Source organism: Pseudonaja textilis, chromosome 2, assembly GCF_049901715.1.
Source record: "Pseudonaja textilis isolate UNSWEBS1 chromosome 2, rPseTex1.2, whole genome shotgun sequence".
Lineage (NCBI taxonomy): Eukaryota > Metazoa > Chordata > Lepidosauria > Squamata > Elapidae > Pseudonaja > Pseudonaja textilis.
The window spans coordinates 72,956,579-72,984,465 of record NC_141991.1 but is presented as its reverse complement, the minus strand read 5'-3'; the positions used below and the strand labels follow the sequence as shown (position 1 = coordinate 72,984,465).

The 27,887-nt window shown below is 38.4% G+C and overlaps 1 protein-coding gene across 6 annotated transcripts in view; it reads right to left on the bottom strand.

Annotated features, from left to right (window-relative positions):
• Positions 1–3,950, bottom strand: part of CAMK2A (calcium/calmodulin dependent protein kinase II alpha) — a 153,258-nt gene extending 149,308 nt beyond the window's left edge. For all 6 annotated transcript variants that reach the window (XM_026696603.2, XM_087924281.1, XM_087924284.1 and 3 more), the window contains exon 1: positions 3,784–3,950. In XM_026696603.2, the coding sequence (XP_026552388.1) occupies positions 3,784–3,845 (62 nt within the window). In that variant the 5' untranslated portion in view covers positions 3,846–3,950. The remainder of the gene's footprint in view (positions 1–3,783) is intronic.
• Positions 3,951–27,887: the final 23,937 nt, after the last annotated feature.

The following is a 27,887-nucleotide window of genomic DNA, read 5'->3' as shown; positions in this document are numbered from 1 at the left end:
GCTTTCTTTGACACAGTCATATAAATAATAGCATTATATCCATTCTAATGGAAACCTACCTTTACTTTTGTTGCATAAAACATTGAGATAATGCCTTCCGGATCTGATGCAAGACCATTTTGTATAACGTGAATATACTGGAAACTTCTCCAGTTATTAAGACTTCAACACGAACCATTTTAAAAGAAAGAAAGTGATTTTTACCTTTTCTCAAGGTCACTTTGGAAAACCTTCCCCCCACCTCCCTTTGGCTATATATATATATATAAACATCAATTGGAAAACCTTTTTAATTAATCCATATCTTGAATTGATGATAAATAGAATGTTTTTTAATTTAGATCAATCTTTCAATACATAGCCAATTTACAAATATAATTACTGGATGAAAATATGATAAATACTTTGTACAGCAGAAGAGACTGGGAAGATATCAACTCAATCTGTTTTTGCCTCTTCTTTCTAGTGTGCCAAATATAAATTTAGAACATTGTTTTGCTTTCTCAACCTCAAGTGTATTTGTCTTATATAACATAAAGAGCTGCATTGCCAGCTTCTTTGACCATCCGGCAAATAATAGCATATGACTATAGGGCAATTTTCTCCAACCTGATGATTTGTACTGTATATTAACCATGCTGTTTGTTAATTATGGAAGTTGTGATCCAACGATATAAAGGACAATTGGTAGGGTAAAGTTGTCCTACACCCAATTATGTTATAGGCATCCACAATAGCTAGGTTTCATCAAAATGACGGCACAAGAATTCTTACATCATGACGCACGTTCCACATTATATGCTTGCAGTGACATATTCCAAGTATGTAAGAGGCACAGCATCAGCTATTGCATACATTACATCATTTGCTTCCTTCCCCTGTCTGCACTAACACTAGAGAGGGATGTACCAATCTTTGAAACATCCAAGCCATGCTATGAGAGAATAACAGAGCCAAGTTTATCTACTTGACTATAGGACTAGGTTTCCATCTTAAATCTAGCAGGATTTAGAAGCTCATTATGATGTAAAATTAAAACATATTTTTCTCCAAATAATATGTTTTTTTACATATTTGAAATTATATGAGGAGGTCATGACATTGGATATTCCCCCCAAAAATAAATATTTGTAGATAATGCCAATGATGGCTTATCCAAAATTAAATCCTAATCCCTTAGTTCCTTAAATATTCTCTTGTTACACATTTCACAACAATTTGGGTCTCAGTTTAATGACTAGGACATAAGTAGCCAATACAGATGCGTCTGTATGTATATTCATGGTGTAAATACATAGTTATTTGCATTTTACAGAAGACAATCTCTAGCACTGTCCAACATACGTTATCGTCTTAAAATATCTCATCTTGAAGATATGGAGATTGCAGGACAATTCCATAAGCTTGCCTCAAGTTAAGTTGAACCCCTCCACAAAATCCTATTGGTTTGGCCCTCCTTGCTAAGGATTTGGGCATTTGCAATAAGATTGAATAATATGTGACCCAATAGCTAGATGACATTAATAAAGCCAAATGACTATGAGATATTTAGGGCAATAGGTGCACAGTGTTTAGGTGCAGATCTGCAAAGATAGAGTCTTCTTCATGCAACTTATATCTCTACCCACCCACCCGCTCTGCGCCCCCACCCCATATCATAACCAACAATATTTCAATGCCATGAAAACATTCAACTGTCCCTGGGCTCTTCCATGGCAATAATATTTCTCTTTTGCTTCTCCATCTCCCACCTGTGCTAGGATAAAGGAAGAGAAAAATGGAAGCTACGCCACACCCTGTTGTCCATATATATTCCTGAGTAAACTAATTGAGAGTGAATGAGGATCCAAGCAGAAAGAGACAGAAAACAAAACACAAAGGATAATAACACTTTGGTGCCCCCACTCCCCCCCCAAAACCAGCGACTTTTTGAATCACTATTGCAGAACTCAAAATGCTGCCCACTTTTTTTTTCTTTCTGAGCCATGCGCTGTTGAAACATTGCTCTCTTGCACATACCCTTGTGTACATTCTGCCGAATTCCTGTCCAAAGAATTCTTGCAGGTGATATCCTATAGGAGAGTTAGTCCACATTTTAGAAATCACCTGACAAACTGAGCTTGACTTTTTTTTTCCAGGTGCATATTAAAGGGGGGGTAGGGGGAATGCTTAAGAATGCTTGTTAACGATTGGAATGAAACATATGTCTCCATTTATTGCAGAGACCTGCTCATTGAGTCATCTTTACCAGCCACCCATACATGATTTAATCTCCAAAATGTACATGAATATAAATATAAGGTTTGGTGAAAAATGTAAACCAGGAACATCTAAACCATTCGATTTTATCAACTTTTACAAAGTTGACTTTTATTGAATTTGGCACACTTTATCGCGGCCCTTTGTTTACATTGACATGTGCTAATAAAGGAATTAAATGTCCTCGCCTCTTTATTATGCATTTTTGTCCTATATATTTTCCCCCCAGTTTGGTTCGTTGTATAATTTGCATATGCCCAAGTACTTCCACACAAATGCGTGTATGGATGCAAAGTAGCAATGTGTGTTCTTAGAGAAACAGTAATGCTAGTAAATAGAGCATCCACATATTCAAATCGAAATGCATATTTCCATAATGTTTTGCAAATACAAAAAAATGCAAACATACAACAGAGAAGTTGAAACAAAGAAATACGTTTATAGACGCACAGTGAAAATAGCAAATACATCAGAGAATACATACATGATTCAAAAAAAAAAAAGTACACAAATATTCAGGCATCATTTACAGAGTCAGAAATTCTGCCAGTATTGAAAAATAGAACATAAAGAATTATGTCCTTTAGTCTTATAAAGATGCATTATAAAGAATGAAATACATGTAATCCCCAACACTCTCTCCCTAAAACTGTACATAGCTCTTGATTAGTTTCCCAAAAATTAAATAAAGTGACTTTGTACTTGCTTCACTAAGAGTAAACAATGTTGTAATACAAACTCACACATATTCTAATGCACACAGATATAAGCTTGGACAGACACATGTGCAAACTCCTCAACAGAAGCTTGTGTAATTGTGCATGCAAAAACATGGCTAGAAATATGCAAAATTAAACCTAGACCCATCTGTTTGTTGCAACGTTGCAGCACCCAAATAGCATGCTCTCTTGCGCTGAATTGGATGCTTTTACCCAGAGATTTCAAGGTGGCTTTATCATTATCTAACAAGAAGTAGGGTTTTAAAAAAAAGCAAAAAAGCAATGGGACGGGGCTGGCCATTCCCAGGGAAGAGAGTGGCATCCTTGGGAAGTTGCTCTTGCTAGACAAATGAAGCATAAACTTCTCCCAAATTCACAACATGACAGAATTGTTATACAGGAGCATAGATTCCCTTAACCTCTCTGGCTGGGACAACTCAGAACTACCAGCTGAACCAACAAACATTCCAATAAGAGAACAGCGTCCGCAAGCAGTTGTAACCTTCCCATGCTTATTTCCACTGCCTTAATTTTAACAGCAGGCTGGTAATGTTTGCCAATTCCCTGATATTTTTTTCTCTCTCTCTCCTAGTGCACTCTTTCTGCTCTCTTTAGTGCCTGCATTTCCCTGCTTTTCTATGAGTTTAGGGTTGTTGTTCACTACATTGCCTTGTCTTTGCCTTGAGATAAAAGCTGCACTTATTCTGATCAAGGCTTCTAACCACCCCCATTTCTGCACAAGATAACGTTTCCTATTAGATTAAACACCGTCGGGTTTTTTCCCCCAAATCTTTCTCAAACTTACTTCCCCAGCTCTTCGAAGAGCTGATATTCTTCTGTAAACCGGTTGCAGGTGATGGTTGCCATCCTGGATGGTGACTGTCTCTCCTGGCGTGAAGTTTAATACTGGCACCGTTTCTGCCTTGAGCACACGTTCTCCTTTTGCTCTTTGCTCCTAGTGCTGTTTGCCTCTCGGAGGTAAATAAGTGAATATGTATGATTGACAAACCTGGAGATAATGATGAGGGCAATTTGTCTTCTCAGTCTCCCAAGCCTTCGTCAGCATCCAATTCTCCATAGCAACCACCTCCGGAACGCCCTGGTTCTGTTGCCCGGGTAACTACTTCCCAAACACCTGCTTTGCTTGCTGCTTCTGCAGCTCTCTTACGCCCTGAGTCTGTGAGTGAGGAAGCTGCAGTTTGAGCCGGACAAGAGGTCGAAGGAAAAAGGCTTCATGAAGGAAAAGGCTTTTGGAAACAACAAGCCAACAAAAGTCAATATTAAAATACAATTAGATCACACAAGTAAGAATTAAATTAGGTCAAAAAGATTACTATGGAAACTGCAGTTTCCACATTACAGGACGGTATTCAAAAAGACAGGATGTTGTTGCCCTGGTAACTGCATCCTTTACTCCAGAAAGACAGGTGTTGCTGGGTTGCCTGGCAACCGTTCTAAGATTTAAGGAAACATGATGTTTCCTTCAGTCACAACTTCTTAGAAAAGATGGGATAAAGGCTGCTTCTGTAGTTTCTTTTTGGTATAACTTAGGGAAATCAGAACTACATTCTTTTAAAGGTCTTCTAGTGATTCTGATTTGAGAATAAATGAAACAAAGCAGAAAATATCAGTGTTTCTCAAATTCCAATAGGGGGAACAGCTAAAACTAAAGTTGATCTAGACTCTGAAAAAAAATCTTCTGGAACGCAGCTACTGAGCTTTATTCCCAATGGAGTATCTGGCCCAGATTTCTTGCACTTTCTGTTTTGGCACTTGTTTTGTTTTTGAGAAAGAGTTCATGATGCACTTGTTATTTGTATGCAGCTGCTATTACGGAAAAGAACCCAGATGGAAAGACATACTGTCTAGCAGACATCAGTCCCTAAGTGGGAGTGATTGTGGATTATGGCTTAGTTAAGGATCCTGAATAGTATGAAATACATCGATAGTCTGACATTAACCTTAAAATATTGCCTTGAAACAGTTTGGAATGGAATGGTAGAAACTATTCACAAATTAAGGTAGCTTTAATAATGCTGTATAGGGAAAAATTATTATATATGCTCAAGTATTCCACATTTTTCTAAGAATAAAGGGAATTCTGCCAAGTTGGATGGAAAATGCTTCTAGTACTTATTCTTTATTTTTATATTTTTCTAATGTTCTTGTTAGGGTAAGTGTTCTTTCACCATAATTATGAAAATACATAAAAAGAGACTATTTCATTTCTTGCAATTTCTCACAAGTATTTTATTTCTTCTATTATGAAGTACATTGAGTTGGTTTGGTTATGTAGAGAGACTGAATGAGGATTGAATCACAGCTAAATATAGGAAGGAAGAGTCAGTGGGACTGAAGGAGAAGAAGAAGAACAGAATGTTGTGGCGGGACAGACTTGATGAGGACTTCAAAGAAAAAAGATAAATTGTGAGAACAAAAAGTGTTGTCAGTCCATGTTGTCTGGCCCCTTATACAATGATGCAAACAGAGAAAGTTTTGGAGAGCTATGAGCCAAGGTGGTGCAGTGGTTAGAGTGCAGTATTACAGGCTGACTCTACCCACTGCAAGCAGTTTGATCCTGACGGCTCAAGGTTGCCTCAGCATCTCATCCTTTCAAGGTCAGTAAAATGAGGATCCAGATTATTGGGGGCAATATGTTAACTCTGGGAACGCTCAGAGAGTGTGGGTAAGCACTATGGAATTGTATATACAAGTCTAAGTGCTATTGCTATAATGAATATACACACAAATACATGCCCATGGTTTTATTTAATGAAGTTAAATGAAGAAAAGTGCTGAAAAAATAACAAGGGAAAAATATAAAAATGCAATTACAAGAAGATAAATATAAAAATGCAAGTACAAGATGATAAATTCTACATGTACGCCCTTCTCATGCATATATGGATGCAAAAATGTGAGATATTTCACATAACAGCGTCATTAAAGGAAAACATCTTTCACTGTAATTGTCCATGCATCATCTTTGTCTGTACAAATCTCATTCATAGAAGGAAAGAAACATTGACCCACTGGATAATTTGGGTTGTATATTTGTTTTCCAGTCTAATATTTTAGCAATAATCAAGACAAATTTTGTTGTCCAGCTGTACCTATTCCCAAGCCACTGGGAAGGCCACTTCCTTCTGTCGTTTCTTGCTATACATAAAAAGTGGCATTTTATACTTTTGATGGTGCACACCATGCTGATTCACCTACATTTCATTTCATTGTGGCAAATGCTTTTTTGCTAATTTGCTGCTAAGTGCTATGTGGCAGAAACAACCCCCTTCCCTATGGTTACTGGTCACTGCTTCCATTGTAAAAGACTGCAATGGAGAGGGGCAATTACCTTCTTTTTACAAATTCAGGTGTGACACAATGCCACAGGGAAATAGAAACCTTTAACATCGGGTAAATTGATAATCCTTCCACTACTTTCCCCTTTTAGACAGAAAAATTGTACAACTGTGAACCTTTCCTTCCTATCCTACTGGTACCAGAAAGACATCCAGAAAAAAGGGGAGTGAAAATCCAGGGATTCAACCAAGTTGTCTACCAGTGGGAACTGCATGTTCTCAAAGATCCACTCATGAACAGAAAGCAAGAGGTACTTCATTTCCCTGAAATGGGAGGGATAAAGAGCAGAGGAATTTACCCATCAAGATCCATCATGATGGTCAAAGCAGAGGAAAGTATTAACATTTTGAAAGGGATGCCTTAAAGTGATCTCATTTCTAGTCGGTTCATGCCCAGAAGGGTAATGTTGCAATGCAGAAGAGCCCTACATCATATATTCCATGTAAGCCCTGCATCGTAACAGGTGCAAAAATCAATATCATGAACATTGATATTTTCGAAACAAGATTCTACCTGTTATGGATACAGGTAAACTTGAAACTTATAAATAATGACTTTGTGAAGAATGGTGGTCTGAAGATATCTCTGGAAAAATGGAGCTGAACATTGTGGCTAAGAATAGGGAACTGACAAGCAGATCAGCTCCTTCAATCCTTCTGGACAAAGAAAGGATGTGAGATTGCCCAGGCTGCATTCCATATACTTGTTTCTCACAAGACTTCAGGAAGCAGTCACTGGAGGGTGGGAGATCACATAGCCAAAGAAATTTGCCATACTTGCTCCAGCTGCAATTGGAGTCTTTAAAGGACTCCTTACATACTTTCTTTGCTAATAACTATTGGAAATTGTCTATGGCTACTTTAAAATGATCTTCCCAAATGACAAAGCTAGAACACCAGGGAAGTATCTTCCATCCTTAAACGTCTATGGAGATTCTCAGTCATCCTGGTCACGGTTATCCCAAAGGTGCTTTTTCAAGAGGCAACTAGAGTTTCTAGGGGGTTTTTTTTTGAAGACGTTTCGCTTCTTGAACGAGAAGCAAAAACATCTTCAAAGAAAGTCCGGTTGCCTCTTGAAAAAACACCTTTGGGGCTTCCTTCCTTAATATAAGAAAATGAAACTTTGTTTATAAGTTCTAAGAACTCAAAATAAACAGCAAAAAGCAAGAACAAGGTTTTGGCTATATGAAGTTTTAAACACATTAATGGATCTGTAAACATTTGGACATTTGATTTGCAGCATTCAGACTTTAAAATTAATCGTAAAGAATAAATATATTTTTGTTGGAAAGAACAATTATTTTTAATATTGGAGACATAACAAGATAACTTGTAATGGCATTCAGAGACATTTTTGAGGAATTGCACCAGGTTCTTGAATCATTGATGTCAGCTGTGTTGTCTCTTCTTAGGAACAGTCTATTCCCAGATAAAGCTGTTAGAAAAGGATTTGCAACAAAATCTATCCGAGAATGTTAAAAAAATCATGTGAGGCTTTAAGAATTAAGGAAATAAGAATGCCAATCCCCAAAAATAATTGGGATAATTTATTTTTGCTGGACATACAAAAGAGGCATTTTAGAGTTTAGTAGAAAATTGAGACAAAGATCAACAGTTATCTGAATGGATTAAAGAGCAAGATTATTTTACCCAAAAGGAAGGAATGCATTCAATCAGGATGAAAATGGAACGTGTTATTTTGGATGGTTCTTTTGAGACTTGTTGACATCTGAATTGGAAAAATGTTTTGTATTGGATTTGTTTACAGTTAACATGCTTTTTTTCTTGCAATCACTTTATATATCCCAATCTGACAGCATCTAAATTGCTTTAGCATCTAATTGTTTTTTCACTTAAATAAGGGTTCTTTGTGAACTTACTCTCTTGGAGGAGATATTTCCCCTCTTTTTCATGCTATATTTTAGCCTTTTGTTTATAGTAGAATACTGGGACCACTTTATGCCTTTTAAATCTGGGTTTGCTTACAGTGAACAGTTGAGATACAGAATGATGAGTTTTACATTTGTTAATTAATGTTATTATTTTAGGGCTCTTTTTGGACTTTGCTAATACCTGGACCTGGAGATGTTATTTATTGCGTTTGCCTATAATTAAGAGTTGAATTATGTGACGGATTTTATATTTGTTAATTGAGAGGAAGTCAAAAGATAATGAAATTATTTATATTTGTCATTATAAGATGGGAAGTCACTTTCTTAGGGTCCCCCCTTTTTGTTTTGTTGTTGTGGTTTACTTGCATCTTTTATTTGCTCTATTTTTCCTTTGTTATTAAATGTATATTATGTTTTACTCTTCTAATGAAAACTTTTAATACAATTATTTTTTTTTAAAAAGATAAACTTGACACTTACATGATAGTATCTGTTAAAATATTTTTAAAATAGTCAAAAGTTAGTGAAGTAAATTTCCTTTAAGACCTAACCTAAGGCTTTCTCTGCATAAATTCCTTTCCATAATCAACAATCTGCTTATATATAAGACTGTAAAAAAGCTAGATTAATATGATCAATCAGATCAACAGGATTTGATCTAGTCAGCATCCTGTTTCTGATATATAGCAGCCAATGGCTTTGAAAAAGGTTAGAACCCAATTGTGAAAATCATATTTCTATCTTGTGATTGTTCTACAAGTGGCTTTCAGTGGCAAGTGAGCAAGCTTGTTACCGATAAACTTAGCTTTATTATAAAAACACAAAAAGAAATGTCATTGTGAATGTTTATGGGAGGCCCCAAAGAAAATCATAAATGCAGTAGCACTGTTCAACAGCCTTTATATTTTCAAAAAAAGAGAGAGAGAAACCTTTAAGAAGAAGGCTGCTAGAAGGGATCTATGTCAGGGAACATACTAAGAAGCAATGATGAATTTTCTCTTAGTCTATTTAATGTATATATATGAGAACAGGTTCATTGGGAACCTATTATATTAGTTTCCTTATTTCATGATACCAATTACAAGGCAATCATGTGATACCAAGAAAGTTTGGTCTTGGTCTAGCATTTATTAGGAAATCATCCTGATTCAAACCTGGAATTTAGAAAGAATTCCAAACAATGTCATTTTCCATTTCTAATTCTCCCATTTTTCCCACATGTTTGATCTTCCTTCCTTCCTTCCTTCCTTCCTTCCTTCCTTCCTTCCTTCCTTCCTTCCTTCCTTCCTTCCTTCCTTCCTTCCTTCTTTTTCTTTCTTTGGCAAGATTGAGCAAAAGGAGGGATTAATGAGTGATGCAGGATGAGGTTTTTTTTCTTTACCTGTGACATATTAGAATATTTTCAATTGAAATTCTGTGATGATTTGCATGGATTGGAGTGTGTATGTAATTGCTTGTACTTACTCTGTGGTTTGCACACACTTACTCTGCAGTTTGTTGTGAATGGTGCAGCTGGTAATAAGCTTTTCTGTGCCAACATGGCTGGCTGCCAGCCAAAGAGTAAATTACTAGGCTATAAATCTATCACAGGCTATAGATAAGTAGCTCCAGTCTCTTCCACATGCTAGGTGAGGTAAAAACCCCTCCCATTAGATCTGAGAAAAGACTGTACAGATTCTCAGCCTTGGTAACGTTAAGATGCATCTGGCTGGGGAATTCTGGGAGTTGAAATCCACATATCTTAAACTTGCCAAGGCCAAGAAACACTACCTTAAACTCTCAGAGCAGAGATACATGTTATATCATCTCATGTTCCCATTTACAGAGTTTTACAGATTGGACAATTATGGGTTTGTACATGATTTCATTGTACCATTGACTTCACTCAAGAATAGCTTCCCTCCTCACTCATTCCCCCAGGAAGGCCATGCACTAGATTTCCTCTTTTAAATCTTTCCAACTTATGGGACCTCAGAAGTGTGCCTTTTGCCCTGTGCTCTGGACCAACCCCCTCCATCACCACCCAATACGCTACAGTCCTCACCTCTGCTTGACTTTTGGAAAGCCACTAAGACCTGGCTTTTTCTCTGGGTGTTTGGATCTAGTTTGCACAGAGTCCCCTTTCGGTTGTTTAATTATTGCAGCCAGTTGCCATTTTATGTCTCATATATTGGGTAGATTTTCTGATCTTATGGGGTGGGGGTGGGGTCGTTGGCTTTTTGCCGTATGCCACCTAATGTCACTCTAGTCTGAGTTGGACAGCGCTATAAATCTGATCAATAAACAAATCTTTTAGTTGATGATGAAGCAGTTGATGAAATATGCAAAGGAATAGGCCAAATGGCACTCCCAACTCTAGTATTAAAAAAAGAGTAAAAAGTTCTCTCTCTCTCTCACACACACACACACACACACACACAAAATATCCTTGTCAACAGAAGCAGCAGAAAATCTGTAATGCAGTCTTGGACAGAGAACCAGCAACTCATGGTATCTGGCTCTCTCCCATTTTAAATTGTTGTACTGGGCAGAACACTAGCTCCAGGCGTATAAGAAGCCTAGCTACAGAGGTAGATCCCTGTACAGAAGCCAGATGCCTGATCTTTCCTGTGACCCAAATGAACTGGCTATGTGCCTAGTGACCCAAGAGTGTCTAGTGACTCAGGTAGGGTCTGAAATGCCTTATAGAAGCTGGCTAAATCTCAGCCCCTGACTGTATTGTTAACCAAGGAAGCATCATAAATCATGTCTGCTGTGAAAATAGGAAAAGAAATATAGAAAACATTACTGTAAAATTAGAACAGCTAAATAGCGCTTTAAGCAATTTCTGCTGTGGGCTGGAGGATGAACTGAACGGAAAAATCACAAGAACTTGTCATTTAAAAATAGTCCTGGGCCATCTTTGTGCTATGGTTAAATAGATTTGAGAATAAAATGTGCTAGAAGTTGAAATATAACTAACTGCTTTTGGCTACTGAAGTTAGTAGTTTGGATCATTGTAGTTGGAAAGAGCTGTAGTTATTGGGCAAAGTTTTGGCTGCAATGTCAAATGTTCATTTATTTATTTTTTTTAAAAAAAGCTTAATTTTGGGCTTGTGTGTATGTGGCTACAATTCTTCCTATTTCAGCACAGCAATCATTTTCATGGAAGGGGACATGAAAAGGGTTTCTCACTGTTCCTCAACATTTTTGACTCCATCCACAAACATCCTGGATGAGTCAGGTCAGACTGAGAAGCACATTATTACAATGATCTCCGCATGTTCCCTGGAAAACCCTAACACTTTTACCCAAGTTTTGGAGGAAGACTCTGTTTCTGAATCAGAATATTGATTGATTCATTGAGCATGGATTGGGGAAAATTGTTAAGCAACAGCTCCTTTGACAAAAAATAAGGCTAGGTAGCACCTGAACAAAGCATAGATTCCATTTGTCTGCCTCTCTTACATAGCTATCTCAACAGTGACTAATAAAGGTTGCTTATTTAAATGCCACTGAATAATGCTGAAAACAATTTGTGGGCAAATGGCAGGAGAACTCACTTAAGTCTTGAAATTTCAAGTAATGGGTGAACAGAAGATTTATCCTGCTGGGTTTGAACAATAGATAATTAACCATAATGGTGTTTTAGCTGAATCAAAGGTTTCTGAGAGATGCACAAGAGCCTTTCTGGTAAAGTATGTATAAGACGCCCTCTTGGTTTTTTCTTTCATTATTTTGTCTGTTTTTTAAAAAGGAGTTATGTTCTATTAAAGTATTTTTTTAAAAAAATTATTACACTAATTTCTGTACATCATGGGATTCAAAAGGGCATTGGAAGCCACCTAATCCATTTCTTCAGATTCTTCAGATCCAGGATTTAGCATGCCAGATGCACTTACATCTGTTCAGTCTCTGCTTAAATATGTCCAGTCTAAACAGTTTGATCCATTGTCAAACAGCTTTCACAGCTATGAATTTTTTTCCCTAATGTTTAATTGAAATTTATTAGTCTGCCATTCCTACCTGCTGTTTCAAGTCCTCCTCTCTGGAAATCAAACAAATCTATTCCATCTCCTGTTAACATCAATCTTTTAGTAATACGTCTTATTTTTTTTCTTGGACTAAACATAATTAGCTCTTTAAATCATGGACTTCTTTCCAGACATCTGACTAACCATCCTTATTTGGAGACTTCAGTTTTGTGGACAGTCTTTCAAAATGTACTTTCCAGAGGTAGACATAGTCCTGGCCAATGAAGAATAGAATGGACTTAAAGTCCTGGAGGACTGCCACTGCGCCCTTCCTGCAGACAATGAGCATTCATGGAAATATTTGTGGATATTCAAAGAGTCATGTGTCAGTTGGCAGTTCTTAGAATCATAGCATTGAAAGGAATCTGGAGGTCTTCTAGTACCCAGCCGAGTGCAGAAATCCACATATCATTCTGAACAAAAACCTGTGCAATCTTTTTTTTAAACCTTTACTAATGTAACCTTCCCATTTCAGGAGGTGGACTGTTCCATTGCTTAGACAGGAAATGCTGCCTTAGTTCACCTTTGGTTTTCTCTGTAAAGCTTCCACTCACTGGTTCTTGTCTTATGGTTCTTCACTTGTGAAACTGGGATGTAGATATTCTTTCTGATATGTTCTATCAGAACCATGCAGTGTTTCTAAATCAAGCTTGGAATTATCTCTTTTTCAATATACTTGGCAAGGAGTCTGTCTTATTACTCCAGGAATACTGGAATATTAGAGTAAAAGGAAACACAGGACTTCTGTCTAAACTAAGCCGTGCACTTCCATTATCCCCTTTCACCAAATTGCAGTGGGACATTGCAACAGAAAGCCAGCTGATGATTGGTACCTTTGGAAAATAATGTTAACCACTTTGAGAAAACGTTTGCTGCAATATGTCCTTTTCTGTTTATAATTTGACAGATAATTGCAATCCCTCAGAATGATACATTATGTCTAGTGCCACCATAGCTATAATCCGAACTGAAAGTATGTCATTGCTAGCAGCATGGGACTGGCACCTGAGAACCTCTGCAGAAGCACAATAGAAAGTTAATTGAATCTGAGAGATTGTCCCTTATAAAACTACGAATTTCTGTACACCCGCATTTATACTTACAGACATTCTGGGACAGCATAGGAGTATCACACATAGCTTCCATAATTTTCAGAAGACAGTATCTTCATGAGTAATTAAATACATGCAATGTTCTAATGCATATAATACTTTATTTGCACATTTGTTTTCTAGCTACCATGAATTGAAATTGTATTACTTCTAAGTTTTGTGAGAATGTCCAAACTAAGAATTCTGTATAGGGGACTGCTAACCTTAGTTAAGTACAATTCTCCAGGCTTCATAACGAGATAAGATACTGACATTTCAGTCAGTGTTCAAGTTATATCCTAACAATCCACCATAAGGCATATTTAGATGTTAGCACAGTGTTCCTAAACATGAAATCCTCCAAATAAACTTTATCATCCCTAGATTCTAGCCAGAGTAGCCAATGACTTTATTGGCTGTCAATGATGGAAATAAGAATCCATCAGATTGAAATAGGACTATGTTAGAAAAAAAAAGTAGATTGGGACATAACCATAAGATAACCATAAGGGGTTTTTTTCCATTTTATTTTTATTTTTCTGAAAATATAAAAACAGGACTGAGTGACCTATATTTATGCTAGAAAGTCAGAAACAACTGTGATTATTTATTCATCAACCATCCAATTTGCAATCTTACTTTTGAGTTGGCTGTTTTGAGTTACTGCAGTAACGACCTGGTAGAGAGAAATTTTAAAGCAAGGGTTTTTTTCAGTATAAAAGCTAGGGGATAAGATGATTTGCATTCTATCTGGGCTGGGATTCATTTTAATGAAGATTCTTTGGCATCTTTTTAATAAACAAAAATAAAATAGGTCATAGAGGATCAGAATGATGAATCAATGGCATTGTTTCTTGAGAATTCAAGGCAGAAAAATTTCCTCTTGGATCAGGGAAAGATGATGGAACTGTGCACCCAGCTTGAACCAAAACTGAGAGAAAATGAAGCTAATGAGGAACTGATGATGGGGAGGATAATTTCATAAATCACAATCAGCAAAGTGAAGCAGCCCGAAATGTGAGAGTGAATAAAACAGAGGATATTGTTTTTCAGTAATGAAGATTAAGGATCTTTGATGTAGCTTTAATTTGAAGAAATTACTGTCATGGAGGAATTTTCAAATCATATCAATATGTCCAAATAAACCTGGCTTTGGAACAGTTTTGTGGCAGTACTGATATCCATGTCAATATTGCAAAAGAAAAAAAAAACCTCTCTACTTGAGAGTCTTTTGATGTTTTATATTTTAACCTGCCATCACTCAGACACTTTACCCTTTGACTTCCTTTAGCAGCTGTGTTTTTTTCTAAAACAAGTCAGATCTAAGGAGCTGAATAAGGCAGCATGAATGAAAAACAGTGAAATATTTAAATGAGGAAGAGGTACTTACATTCCTCCTTAATTGATTGTTGGGGGATTTCCCTGGAGAATGAATCGGGCTCCTAATTAAGAGGGATCATTCATTTAGCAAACACATTGAGAGGTGATAACATTTAGAGTTCTAGTCCACCATCCAACACATTACCCAGCTGGGTGACTTTGGGCCAATCATTCTCTCTCTGTCAGCACAATCCACCTTACAATGTTGTTGTTGTGGGGAAAATAGAAGGAGAAAGGAGTATTAAATATTAGAAAGGTTCACTAACTTGAGTTACTTATAAAGTAATAAAGGGAGGATAAGAATCTAATAAATATCTACTGTCAGGGTAGGAACTAATCCATAAAAAATTGCTCTACAAAGTTATGTAATTCAGTAGAGTAACTCTCACTTACAAACTCTCTCATTTGCTATTGAAAAACCAGGTCAATTGAGATGCTTCCCATTCAGTAGCCCAATATGATTTGTCCAGAAACTTTCCAAGATCCTCCTTCATTCTTGCTAGTCTGGACTCAACCAAGAATGTTCTGCTTTCAGTCTTCTTCAGAATTACCTGATTCTCAGTGACTCTGTATATTTTTCTTGCATGTTCAGAGGACAGTAGCATGTAGAGCTGAAATTTAAGCAGCATTAAGGTACAACTAATATGATCACTTCCTGTGGTTTTAATAATTTTTCAGTTGTTACATGAAAACTACAATTTGTTGGTCACTTTCAAGGAGGTTTTTGCCACACTGAAAACATATTTACCATTGCTTACAGCAACTCCAGCCTGACTTCTTGCCTAGTTGTGACATGGCACAGAAATAGGAGAAATTTTGAGCTAACCTTGATTTTTTTTTAAAAAGCCCTCCATTTTGTTCACTCGAACATAGCATAGTTATGGGATAGTTATGGGATCTTTCTCATGACATGACCATGTTAAACTGTGCTTTGGTTTGCAGCTGGGGGTCAAGGCCTTCTCTGTTCTTACCTTCCTACTCACCAGTTGGTAGGAAAACCATCCACCCATCACAGCTCTGCTGCTGATGGATTTTTCTGGTGCCTTTGAAAGAGTTCCCACTCACAGTGTCTGTCAGCTTTTCAGAAACTTGATTAACAGCTGTCATGTTTGGGGTGAGGGGAGTCTTTGTGGTAGTGAGAGAGAGCCAGCTCTTCCTCCTGCACCATGGGATCCTTCCCCTGCATCTATTAAATGTGGCTTCCCTCCTCTGGCTCAGGGTGCAGCCCTCCCTCCCTCCCTACATTGTCCCATTACTCTTGGCACTGATCCGGGTCTCTGAACTGGGCATAGGCTCAGTGAACTGGTGGGGCTGGTTGAAAAGAATGAGACTGTTGCTGCTTTATTTGGACAATTCCTAGGGACCAGATGAGAGCCTAAAAGCATCAATAGGAAAAACTACCATAGTTGTCAGCCGAAGAGGGAAAGAGTACTTTAACTCTAGACAGGTATGGACTGGAGCAAGAAGGCAACAGTTTAAGGACTCGGCTGGAAAAGGAGGCCAGTAGAACCTGCTTTTGCTTGGTTTGATGCAAAAGGGCAATGGATCACAATGTGTAAATAAAGTATTCTTAAGGACAGATGGTAAAAGGACACAGTTGTGCTTTGATTCAAACCCTGCCTCTCCGATCTTTCTGTCCTTAGAGAGGAAGAAAGGAGCAGGCTGAAGGCGGAGTCAGCCTTCCCATCAGGGAGAGCCGAGACAGACAAAGAAGAAAGAAGCAGTAGCTCATTGACTCTTGCCATTCTTGATGGCTCTAGAGCAGGGATGGGATTCAACCAGTGTTACTACCCGTTTGGTGACTATGTTTGGCTGCGCAAAGCAGCTGAGGTTGAAAAAGGAGGAAATAAAGGACAGGTAAGAGCCCAGGTGAGTGGGTGGGTCAAATAGCAGCAAGCACAGAACCGGTTCATTGTCTGCTGCTCTTCAGAGCTACCGGTTCTATAGAGTCAGGCAGAACTGGTAGCAACCCACCCCTGCTCTAGAGATCAGTAGAATCAAAAGTGCAGAGAATACCTTCTTCTAAACCATTAGCTCTAGCTCCTCCAAGAAGAAACAAACCTCTTTATTTTGTTTTTCTTCTTCAATATGGTTCACTCTCTCTTCTCTTCACTCCTCTCCTGCATCTCCTGACTTGTCTTCTTTGAACTCCATTAGTGATCTTCATTTTGCTTACTGCCCCGACATGTCAAGTCTGTGTAATATTTTGAAGAGCAGGCAAACTTTTGGTCACTTGTGAGGTTTACCAATTGATTTGTTACATGTGAGCTACACTGGCAGATGACTTTAATTATATGCCTTATATAATTAATCAGCATTTTATTATTTGCATGCTTAAGCTAATTGGTCCTCTATGGAAAAATATAGGCTAATTTCCCCAAAGCTATTGTGTGATTTTTTTAAAAAAATCCTATGAAAAGAAATTTAGCATGTGAAAAGGCTTTGATTTAATGAATTTGTCCTCATGTAGCCCTCATGATGATTTGGGCTTGAGTCTCCTGCCCTAGAGTGTGCCAGGTTTCATCTAATCTGTGGGAAGCCTATATAATTACTTTTTACTGGGGAACCCTGGGGAGAAATGGTCTGCTATAAATATTTTAAATCACTTATCTTCCCACTTTGTAACAAAAAGGCATAGAAATTCCAAATGGGTCCAGATAGGCAGTGTGCATTCACAATGACACACAGCAAATATTTACTTTTTTTCCATAGTAACAATCTCATAATTTTGGTTACAGTCATTGATGATGATCTTTTGTAAATTGCTTTCAATATGAGATGGGCATTAAACAGCAGTTTATGAATTTTATATAAATAAAAGTGATGGTTGTTAATATACTAAGCACTGTGTCCATCTATTTTTACGATTTGATCTATATCAGGTCTGATTAGATGATGATCTGTGGAAATTGTGGTATTGTGCTATATAATTTGGATTTTGTTCTTTCTAGGTCATTTTAGTAAAGTTTCCTATTAAAAATCCATAAAATGGTTGGTTCCAATCTATGTTTTGTGGGTGGATGTTGTTTTTTTGAAATTATTTAAAAAAAAGAAGCCAACAGTTCCTTCATTGTCTATCTCAGACAGAAACAAGGTCAATAATAGATAAGTGTACATAGGCCTTGTCTAAAACACAAAATAATACACAAAAAACAATTTACTTGATGTATTGAATGATTTACACATGGGTAGGAATTTAAGTTTTGCACACAATTTTCCTAATTTAACATAAAGCCATCTTCTAAATAATTTATATTTAGTGCTATGTCTTTGGGACTGGTTGGAGTCCCCAACCAGGTCCGCTGTTTGAGCGGGAGCACCAGCCGCTCCCATTGGCTGGCACCGTTTGACAGCCGGCTATAAAAGGCAGCTGTCGAGCAGTGCCAGCTCTGTTGCCGCCAGCTAGCCTGCCTAGCGAGAAGGCAGACGCGGCAACCCTTTATTCATTGCAATAAAGCCTTTTACGTTTCACTCTGGTTCAGCCTCGTTCCTCCGCCGCTCTACAACATTTAGTTTTTGTATATACTCCATAACCTATAGTGAAATCATTTTCTATGCCTTAGGTTGTTTTTCCTTCTACTTTTCTCAGCATTAAAACCTTCTCCAGAGAACTACATCTTCACATAATGTGTTCAAACTAGAGAGCTCTTGATTTATATGTTCGATGATCCATTTGTTTGTTTGCTTATGTCCACAGTATTCTCAGAAGTCTTCTCCAGTACCAAAATCCAAAATTGTGAATAATCTTCCTATCCTACTTCTTTGAAGTCCAACTTCCACAGAAAGCAATATATAGGAATGCAAGGAGGAGGAGGAGGAGGAAGAGGAGGAGGAGGATTATTCTAGTTTTGAGTAATCATGAAGAAAGAAGATCTCCTGATCTCTAAACTGAATGGGGAAGTTACTATGTGGGTTTTCTCCTTGTTTGTGGGTATTTGTAAGTTTTTAGGTTTAAAAGAAAGCAATTTGGGATGTGATACAACAGAGAAATTTGAAATTTGAGAAATTTGAAATCACTTGACACAATCCACACCTTACACATCACAAGACCCTGACCTGATGTGACCTCACCATCACAAGACCTACTTACCACACCAAGCACTTATAAGCAGAAGAAAACCAATACTGACATCCCCTAAATTCAGCTGAAGATATATTACCTAGTCTAGTAACAAAATGTTTGGAATGCATAAGCTCACAGAATAAACCTCCACCCTCTTCCTACACCTGAGCTACAGATATTTGCCACCATCACAGAGAAATTGTCATAGAAGCCCATGAAGAGATGATCTGCTGGAAAGGTAGAATTGTGTGGCAACACTTATTCTTTCTTTGGTTTATTATGATGAGGATGGTGCCATTCTGTTGACTCCATTTCAGCTTTGACAACACTAAATATTATTTGGCCAAGAGGTCAGAACCAGACTCCTTGGTCACCCACTGCCAACTTTGCCATTCTATTAGAGCAATAGTCAAGGAAGGATCTCACTCATTATAGTTACATCCCACCTTGTGTATGATTCTCTTCTTCCCAATTACCTGGGTGATTTTTCATCATAGGTTTAATGCTCTTTCTGAAAATAGAGAGACAAGGAAGAGTTACATCAAGCAGGGAACTGATGTGCTTCCTCCTATCTCAACCCACACTCCTCTTTAGTGTTTGTCACTGTTAATCAAACAACTGGAGAGGTATACTTAAATGCCATTCTATGCCTCTACCACAATACATGCTAGTGAAAGTTATTGTTTTCCTATCGGAGGGAAAACAAAGCTCAGAGAACCATAAATCCTTTATCTTGGCCCAGTGTAATGTTAGCTGCAATCCAATAAGTAATCCAGACAAGAAACACAATTCTGAATGCTAGCTCTGTCTTTGTTATAAAATTATATTAACAGAATCTTGCAAGTCTGAAAGTATTTCTCCTCTTACTTTCACTCTCCAGAAAATTAGGTTGGGACTCTTCTGAAATGCTTCCCATGTCCCTTCTGCTTCTGTAGGCAGAATGATGTGTGTCTAGTTTGTGGCTGTTCCTCCTCTCCCCCAAGGTCACTCCCATACGCTATTACAAACAGCAGCCTACACCAACTCCATTACTATTGCAGAGCAGAGATTGAGGGAAGGCCATAGTGCAATTTATGCCAATACTTTTTTGCAGGCTTAAGGTGGATAGCAGTTGAATTTGATCATCCAGAAGAGCCCCAGTGCTTTCCTGTTTGTTTTGATATTGTCCAAGGCCAGCAGCCTCAAGGAGTGTAAAACCCTTTGGGCTCTGTCATCCATTATTTTGGATGGAAGTCAGCTGTCACACAGTGACTGGGAACAGAGGCATTTGAAGGAGGAGAGTGATTAGAAATGGAGGCAGCCAATTTCACATTAGTGGGTGGAGTGGAGAGCTCTTTAACTCAGCAGTGAGAAAGACAAGAAAGCAGCAAGCTGCGTCTTTTGTCCTGCACAAAGAAAAAAGGATGCATACTGAACACAAAATAAATCAGGAGGGAGGAGAGCTGTTATAAGAAAAGAAACTCAAGAGGCCATGAACTGAAGACATCAGAATCCGAAGCTTTAGGATGTGAACTGGAATGTCTTAAAGCTATTTCAGGAGCCTTGTCAGGAGCCCAATAGAAATCAGTGGACTTTGCCTAAATGACTGTATGAATTGCCTATCAGTCAATGTTCTTATGAGAATTGACCGGTAAGAAATCCAAAGAAGCTCCTTTATAAAACCCTGATATCCTAGTGCATATCAGAGTGACCAACCAGAACGAACTATCTTCATAGTAGTTAGAAGCTGCAGTTGTAGCAGTAGACAAAGAGAACAGAAGGTACGAGCTAGAACAAAGCTGGCTTGTCTAAAGCATACACACCCATACACAGCATGCCAGAAGGGCTGTGAAAAGGGGGAACAGATCAGGCTTCCCATTAACAAAGTGATCTGTTGCACCATATGAGCAGGCAATGCAGACTCTTGCTGCTTGTCTGGGCATAAGTAGAAGAAGCCTTCTGTTGAAGTCTAGGAGAGAAAAAGTGCTAAATGCCATCACTTTCATGTTTTTTGATGATGGATCCTGTTGTCTCTTGTTACTTGTTACTTGCTTTTATCAAATGAGGACATTTATGGAAAGCTTTCACATAAGTTACAGTAGCCGAGTAGCTAAAGATGGACCTTCAATAAACCTTAAGAGCTGAAAAAAGATTTTCAAACCAAAGGTTGAACAAACCTAAGATTGGTTGTGGAGATAGTATTGGATCAGGTTCTCCATCAGTCAAGAATCTTTACCACAGACGATGAGAGGACTCAAATTGGGAGTCAATAGCTAGAAGACACTTTCTGAAATCAGCCCTGGGAAAGAACAGCAGTCTTAAGGTTAAGAAGGGCTGGCTGACTAGCTTTGCTAGACATTTCAGAGATAGATTTGCAGCTACTGTAATAACATCAATTTATCAAGATAGAGGGATTTTTATGGAAGTGGAAATCACTTTCAGGGAAGCGATTCAAATTGACCAAAGCCTTGGATAACTTAACTGGGCATGATCCTGTTATTCTTACATAATGTATAAACAGAAGGTTGAATCACAGAGGATGTCAGCCTGAAATATTTATTCATCTAGATTTTTACTGTAGGTTGGGCCATTACCTGGCATGCTCGTCACAGAAGCTGTTAGGTTAATCCCTGCCTTGCCTTCCCACCATCCTCTAAATGTTATCAAGTTCCTACAGGCAGCTGCATGGTCAGTGAGATTACTTGCAAGGTGAAATATCTTTATATGTTTTACTGCTGGAACATTGCTGCCATACAGGACAGGACCTTGTGTTACCACGGAAGCACGAAGCCTTGTCTTTCTGCTGATTTGAGGAGAGCCACTACCCTGGATGTTACAATGCCCCCAAAAGGCTTGTCTGATTTGGTTCCTATGGCTTACAACAAGGAGAAAGCTAGAATTTTTTAAAATATTGATGGCCTCTGCCAGCTATGGGTACTAGCTAACTAACAGCTTGATGGAAAGGGCTATAGAGAATCAATTAGAAATGTGGACAGACAATAAAACAAAACAAAGGTTCATTCGTGTACTTGAGTGGAATGAAGGACTCCGGAGGAAGATTTGATGAGCATGCTTGCTACTTTGGGGAAGGAGGCTGGGGGGTGGAGAATAAAAAATGTTAAGGTATGTAATCAAGTTCCAATCCTTTTGCATCACCCATGCAAAGCCTGTGAAACAAGGCATCTTAACTTCTTTGGAAATCCCCTTATTCCCAGATCTCCCTACTTTGAGGAAATTACTGCTGCTTAGTAGAATTGAACTCCATGCATTGTACACACGTTTTGCTTTGGCTCCAGAATCCATCTATATCAGGAAACTCACCTGTATCATTGTTGAATACTCTAAGGGAGTGAAGCTGAGGTACGAAGGCTTCACACAGATCTGCCATTACAGCAGGAAAAACAGTTGAATTTGATTGGTTGAGCAGCCGTCTGACAGCTCCCTATAAAAGGGCAAGCTGTCAGACAGGCAAGTTGCTGGGTTGTACTGATCTACTGAATGAATAAAGAGCTGTTAGTTGAAGATCCGTGTCTTGCCTCTTCAATCTGCCCCAACTTAACAATCATATTACTACAAAAATGAGGACGTACACCATTACGAGCCACTGTCAAATTTTAGTTTTCATTTTCTTAGTTTCATAGCTTGAGAAATGATGGAGGCAGACAATTCTGAATGGGCACAGTCTAGATGCTATTGCTGCTATGTGTTACAATTCATTGTAGAATTAAGTAAGGCCATTTCTGTATTATGGTATGTCATGCCTCCACCTGGCACTTAGTCTCAACAGTACATGCATGCTGTTAAACTGCTGTTTTTCTTTAATCTCAAATACATTTATACTTACTAAAAGAGTGCATAATCACAGGCTATTTTACTGAATGTTCTCTTAGAGTTATGCATTTGTCAAAAAGCTGTAGTACACAGGTTTGTAATGAACCTTACAGAACTCCTTGTTTATTTAAGGAGATAATCAAATATGATTCAACTTTACAATATTTTCCCTTTAAACTGTTTTTCAGTAGTCCTGGGTTTCTGATTGCAGCAGTCTAAATTTCTGGTCCCCTTGGAATCATTAGCATCTTTTGCTACAAATTTGTTTACATCTAAATTTGCAGCTCAGTTTTAACCGTAGGTTTTGGGGTGGGGGCAGGTTGATATATTTTTACCTTTGTATTAATTATAAATATTGTTCAATCCTGGAGGGTTCAGAGGAAAAGGAAACTTATATATTTGAATTAGGTTGTACCCATGCATTAGTTTGGCAAGTATAATTTTGTAAGCATGTATTTGAACTGAAAATTCAAGATTGTGCAAGATTTTCCATTTGTATTTCAAGTGTTTTACAAAACTAAACATCTTAGGAACCGATTACCAGGAAATTACTAATATTACACTGCATTTATTTTAGATGCTTTGTCTTTGTCATCATTATAATGGCAGCCATGACCTCTGTTACAAAGAAATAAAATGATAAAAGATTACACAAGTATAATAATGAAGGCTGTAGGACTTGAAGGTATATTTTAATTGCATCAATACAGAATTTAGCCACAGTATTGGTAATGGTAGCTTTAGAATCAGAAAATAGAACATTTATATATCAAAAGTCTATTTGTCCTAGACATTTTTAAAGATATGAAATAAGATAATTTCTTATGTCCCTGTAAAAATTGTGGAACAGCAGTATATGGGCAGTGGTTTTAATCTCCTCCAAACCACATAGTCAAACTTGTCTGAATAAGATAATTTATCTGGATATTTTTAAAACCGTTATTTTAAAAATACAAGAAAATCAGTGGAGTTTACTTTGGTGTTCCATTGACTTCGATGTAGCTTTTAGACCTGGGTTTCAAAACCTGGATGACCAAGATCTAATGGTTAGCTGGAGTTTTACAGTGCAGATCTGGAAGGTCTAATTTGTCTGGAAGAATTAGGTGTCTCCACATTGAAATCAGTGAGACTTAAAAATACTGAAGGCTTTATTTCAATTTATTGCACTTGAGGATCAATTCAGTAAAAAGGCATAATTCTGAAAGCTTTGGAGTTTGTTGTCCTGCTGGTAAGATTGTACCCTGAGTGTATGCTTCCTTGGTTTGGTGTATGGTGCTATAAGTTATGATATCCTCATCTAGTTTATGTTTATATCACAGTTTTGCATTATCCGTGTTGTTAACTCTTAGCCATGTTTTGTTAATCTATGAAAATGAAACAATTTATCCAGATTATGCCAAATGAAAATAATCAAGATAATTCTATAATCAATCTGTATTTGCAATCCAGAGTTCATTAACAATTCTAGAGAAGCTTAGAGAGTAGACTATTTCTCTCTGCCAACAATTCTTTTGAATCATCTCCCTTAACAATCCCAGATTCTACAATCTCTGGTTGCTACTACTTTCCCAGAAGGAACTGTGTACTCATTTCCCCATCGCAGGAGTGATTGGGAGATTGGTGACCAATCTGGCATGAACAGCAAGCTGTCTGTTTCAGGGTGAATCAGGTTAGGAAGAAGGCTAAGAACAAACTGTCACTTTTTCCCCCACTTTGGCAGCATTCCTGGGCTTTTAAAGGAAGCTGATTTATACTGAGTCAGATCATGGGTCCTGCAAGTTTAGGATTGTCTGCACCAGCTGTCCCCAATTTGGTTGTGCCTGATTACATCCCTTGCCATCCAAACTATCTGAGGAGGAAAATGCACACTGGATTGCCAAAGGGTAGTCCAGCCTTATCAGCCCAAGGCTTATTTTAAAATGGAGATGCCCATTGTTGATGCAGATGATCTTGTAAAGGTACTTAAAAAGGTGTCCCGCTAGAAAATCCCCTAGCTGAAGGGTAGAATCGGGAAGTAGAAAAAACAACTCAGAAGGCAAAATCCAACCTTGTCTTGTGAGGTTGCCAAGTCAACCAGACAAGCACATCTGCAAAGTCATCAGCGTCACGTTTGGCTGAAAGGAGACATTGCCTCTTTTCTTCTCCAGCCCTCACTGGGCCTTCTAGTAACTGCTTGAAGGAGGATCCAGGCAAGAAGCAGGAAAAGAAGCTTCATTCAATGTTGCCACATCTGTGGTGGGATGAGGTTTGGTCGATGGCTCTTACACGGAGAGCACAAAAGCCTTTGAAGATTTCAGGACTGCAGTGCTATGTGATTTACACAGGAGGTCTTGGAATGCTCTGGGGCAAAGCCAGGAGCTGAAAAACGCCACCGCTGTGCAAAAAGGGGCAACCATTTCTTGCACAAACTCACTAGGGGGCATTGCAGCCTTCACTAAAGAGACCCAATGAAGATGTCTACTATCCTAAAAAGAGGGTCTGCTATATGTATAAGAATGAGTTGACAGATCTGGCAAATAAAGATGCAGTTGTGCTGAGTAGTAATAATTGTTTTCTCAGCCTGAAAAATGCATTTTAACACAGACCCAAATATTAACTGTTTGCTCTTCCACTTTCAAATCCTCTGGGTGCGATATACAGCTTCTGTATGTCAGCTGCAATCAAGATTTTGTAAGCTACAGAAGGGGGTCCATCAGCCCTTAATATGGAATATGAGCATTGAAATCTCTCACACTCTTGTCTGTTTCTCTGTCTCTCATACACACCATGTCATTCTGAAATATGTTTTATTGATATTAAATTTATCACATCCGGGCTGCGAAAATCCAAACAGTCACTAGATGTCCCAATTTGTAAACTTCTAGCATACAAACACATTATCATCTCTTGCTTGGGAAGTACAGAGAAGTCTCTCTTGATGGTAGTGAAAAGAAAACTAAATTGTTAAGAGGTAATCATACTGAGCGCTGCCTAGCAGTGAGTTCCTACAAAAAGCATATTAAAGCAATCACTCTGAAGGAGCATATCCCAAACACTGGGTTCTCTGCAACAACTTTAGGCACCCTACCCGACTCACAATCCAGTGCTTTGAAAGGCAAGCTGCTGATGCTTCTTCCTCCTCCAATGCATTGTCTAAACCAGAGATGTCAAACTTATGTCGTCATGGTGGCGTCACACGACATATCAGGACATTTTCCCCCTTTGCTAAATTGGGTGTGGGCGTGGTCAGCACGTGATGATCTGGCCTGCTGGATTGACAGCCCTGGTCTAGACTCTCTAGATCAGGGGTGGGCAAACTTTTTGGCTCGGGGGCCTCGTTGACTTTTAAAATTTGACAGATGGGCCGCCACCTGGTGTCGAAATGCCTGTCATTACAAGTCAAAATCAAATGAATACAATCATTCAATCATTCACATCAAGCCTTAATTCTGTACCAATCTTCGGCGGGCCGGATTAAAAAGACCAATGGGCCGGATGTGGCCCCCAGGCCGTAGTTTGCCCACCCCTGCTCTAGATGATGAGTGATCATATCTATAGAATTGGATAAGTTTATGTTATTTGATACAGTATAAATTACAATTATTTTACAGCAATCCAACTAGGATACCAAGATGCCATGGTTTCAGGCAAGAGAAGTGAATCACCTCTTCTGGGACTCTTTTCTTTCTTTGCTTGTGCATTTCCAAACCAAATGTCTGAATACTGACATGTGTAGAGAGATTGGGAGCACTCCTTCCCTATTCATTCCCACTTCTTTCTTGAAGAATGGGAAATTAGAAATGAGATCTCTGCCTTATATCCACCGTCATAGGAATATTTAGGGAGTTGTATCCATGATCTCTGGAGAGAAGTTCATTAGGTCAGCTAGTGCTGATAACAATGACCTAGATAGGGAGATAGTTTGATAAGAGGAGGCAAAGTCTTGGATAGCCCTCCTTATCTGTTTCTTGGTCATACCAACTTGGAGTCCTGGCTGTTAACCTACCAAGAGGTGCCAGATTAGGAACAGCTGCTTTTAACATCAGTGTCTGTAACAAATAACATTGATTTCAACTTGGCCACATGTGCACCATATTATTATTGCACAAATGATCAATTATATACTTGCATATGGTGTCTGGTACAACTACACAAATTGCATCATTTGTCTGATGACACATAATTCAACATTTCCCTCTCTTTGCCCCTTCTCCTCCAGTGCGCTCACAGTTGATCACAAATGATCAATTATATACTTGCATCATGGTGTCTGGTACAACTACACAAATTGCATCATTTGTCTGATGACACATAATTCAGCATTTCCCTCTCTTTGCTCCTTCTCCTCCAGCGTGCTCACAGTTCTTAACATTTAAAATAAAAGGCAATTCAGTGTTTAAAGCATGGCTAAAATGACTGGGGCTCAGCTAAATAGCAGACATGAAGTAAAAGCTGGCCCATCTCAAAAGCCTTCAAAACACATTCCTTTTAAGTTTTGTGTTATTCGTTGTCATGTAAGGATCTTGCGTGTAACAATGCATAACATCCATTCTTTGAACACATTTATGGGCAGAAATGTCAGCCAAACCCAGGAAACAATTCTTGTTTTAACACAGTGGACATCAGCATATTTAATGTCATCTATTAATTTGCACATTATCTCCATCTTGTATAAATAAATGCCTGTTCAGTTGTAGAGGTACCTCAGGTGTGTAATGTCATTTTCTAGATAGGACCAGGACATGGCCACTCCTATTAATTGGCTTTAATTCTTCACGAAACATGCAGCGGGAGACACAGATGAGGAAAAATACAGAATTATTGTGCTCAGTAGGAAGTCAGAACAGTCTTATGGCCCTGAAAATGCCACTCGTGTAGCTGGGCAATCATCCTGCAAAACCAGAAAGAGCCATTTCATGTTGAACACCCAGCATTTCCACAAAGTGTTCTTGAACTTAATTGCCGTTTCTCACCGGCTGTGACCTTTATGGATTGACACCAAGCAGGAGGTAACTCAGCCACTTTCAGAGTGCTCCCTCAGGCAATTTCATACTTCTCAAGTATTCACAGCTTCCAAGCTTGAAGAGAATGACAGGCAGAGGAGACTGGGCGGTTTAATGGGACTATTAGATATGGGGCTCCACTTAGGAGAGACAGCTGCATTTAGATTGGGCATCCTCTTTGCATGCATTCAGGCCCAAATCTGATGCTGCTCGTTGGCCAGAACACATCCTGGCTGAGACCTCTGGGTTGGGCTAATTGACATATTGAATTGCAATACATTTAGTTTCTGAACCATAGCAAAAGAATGGTTTTCCTTCT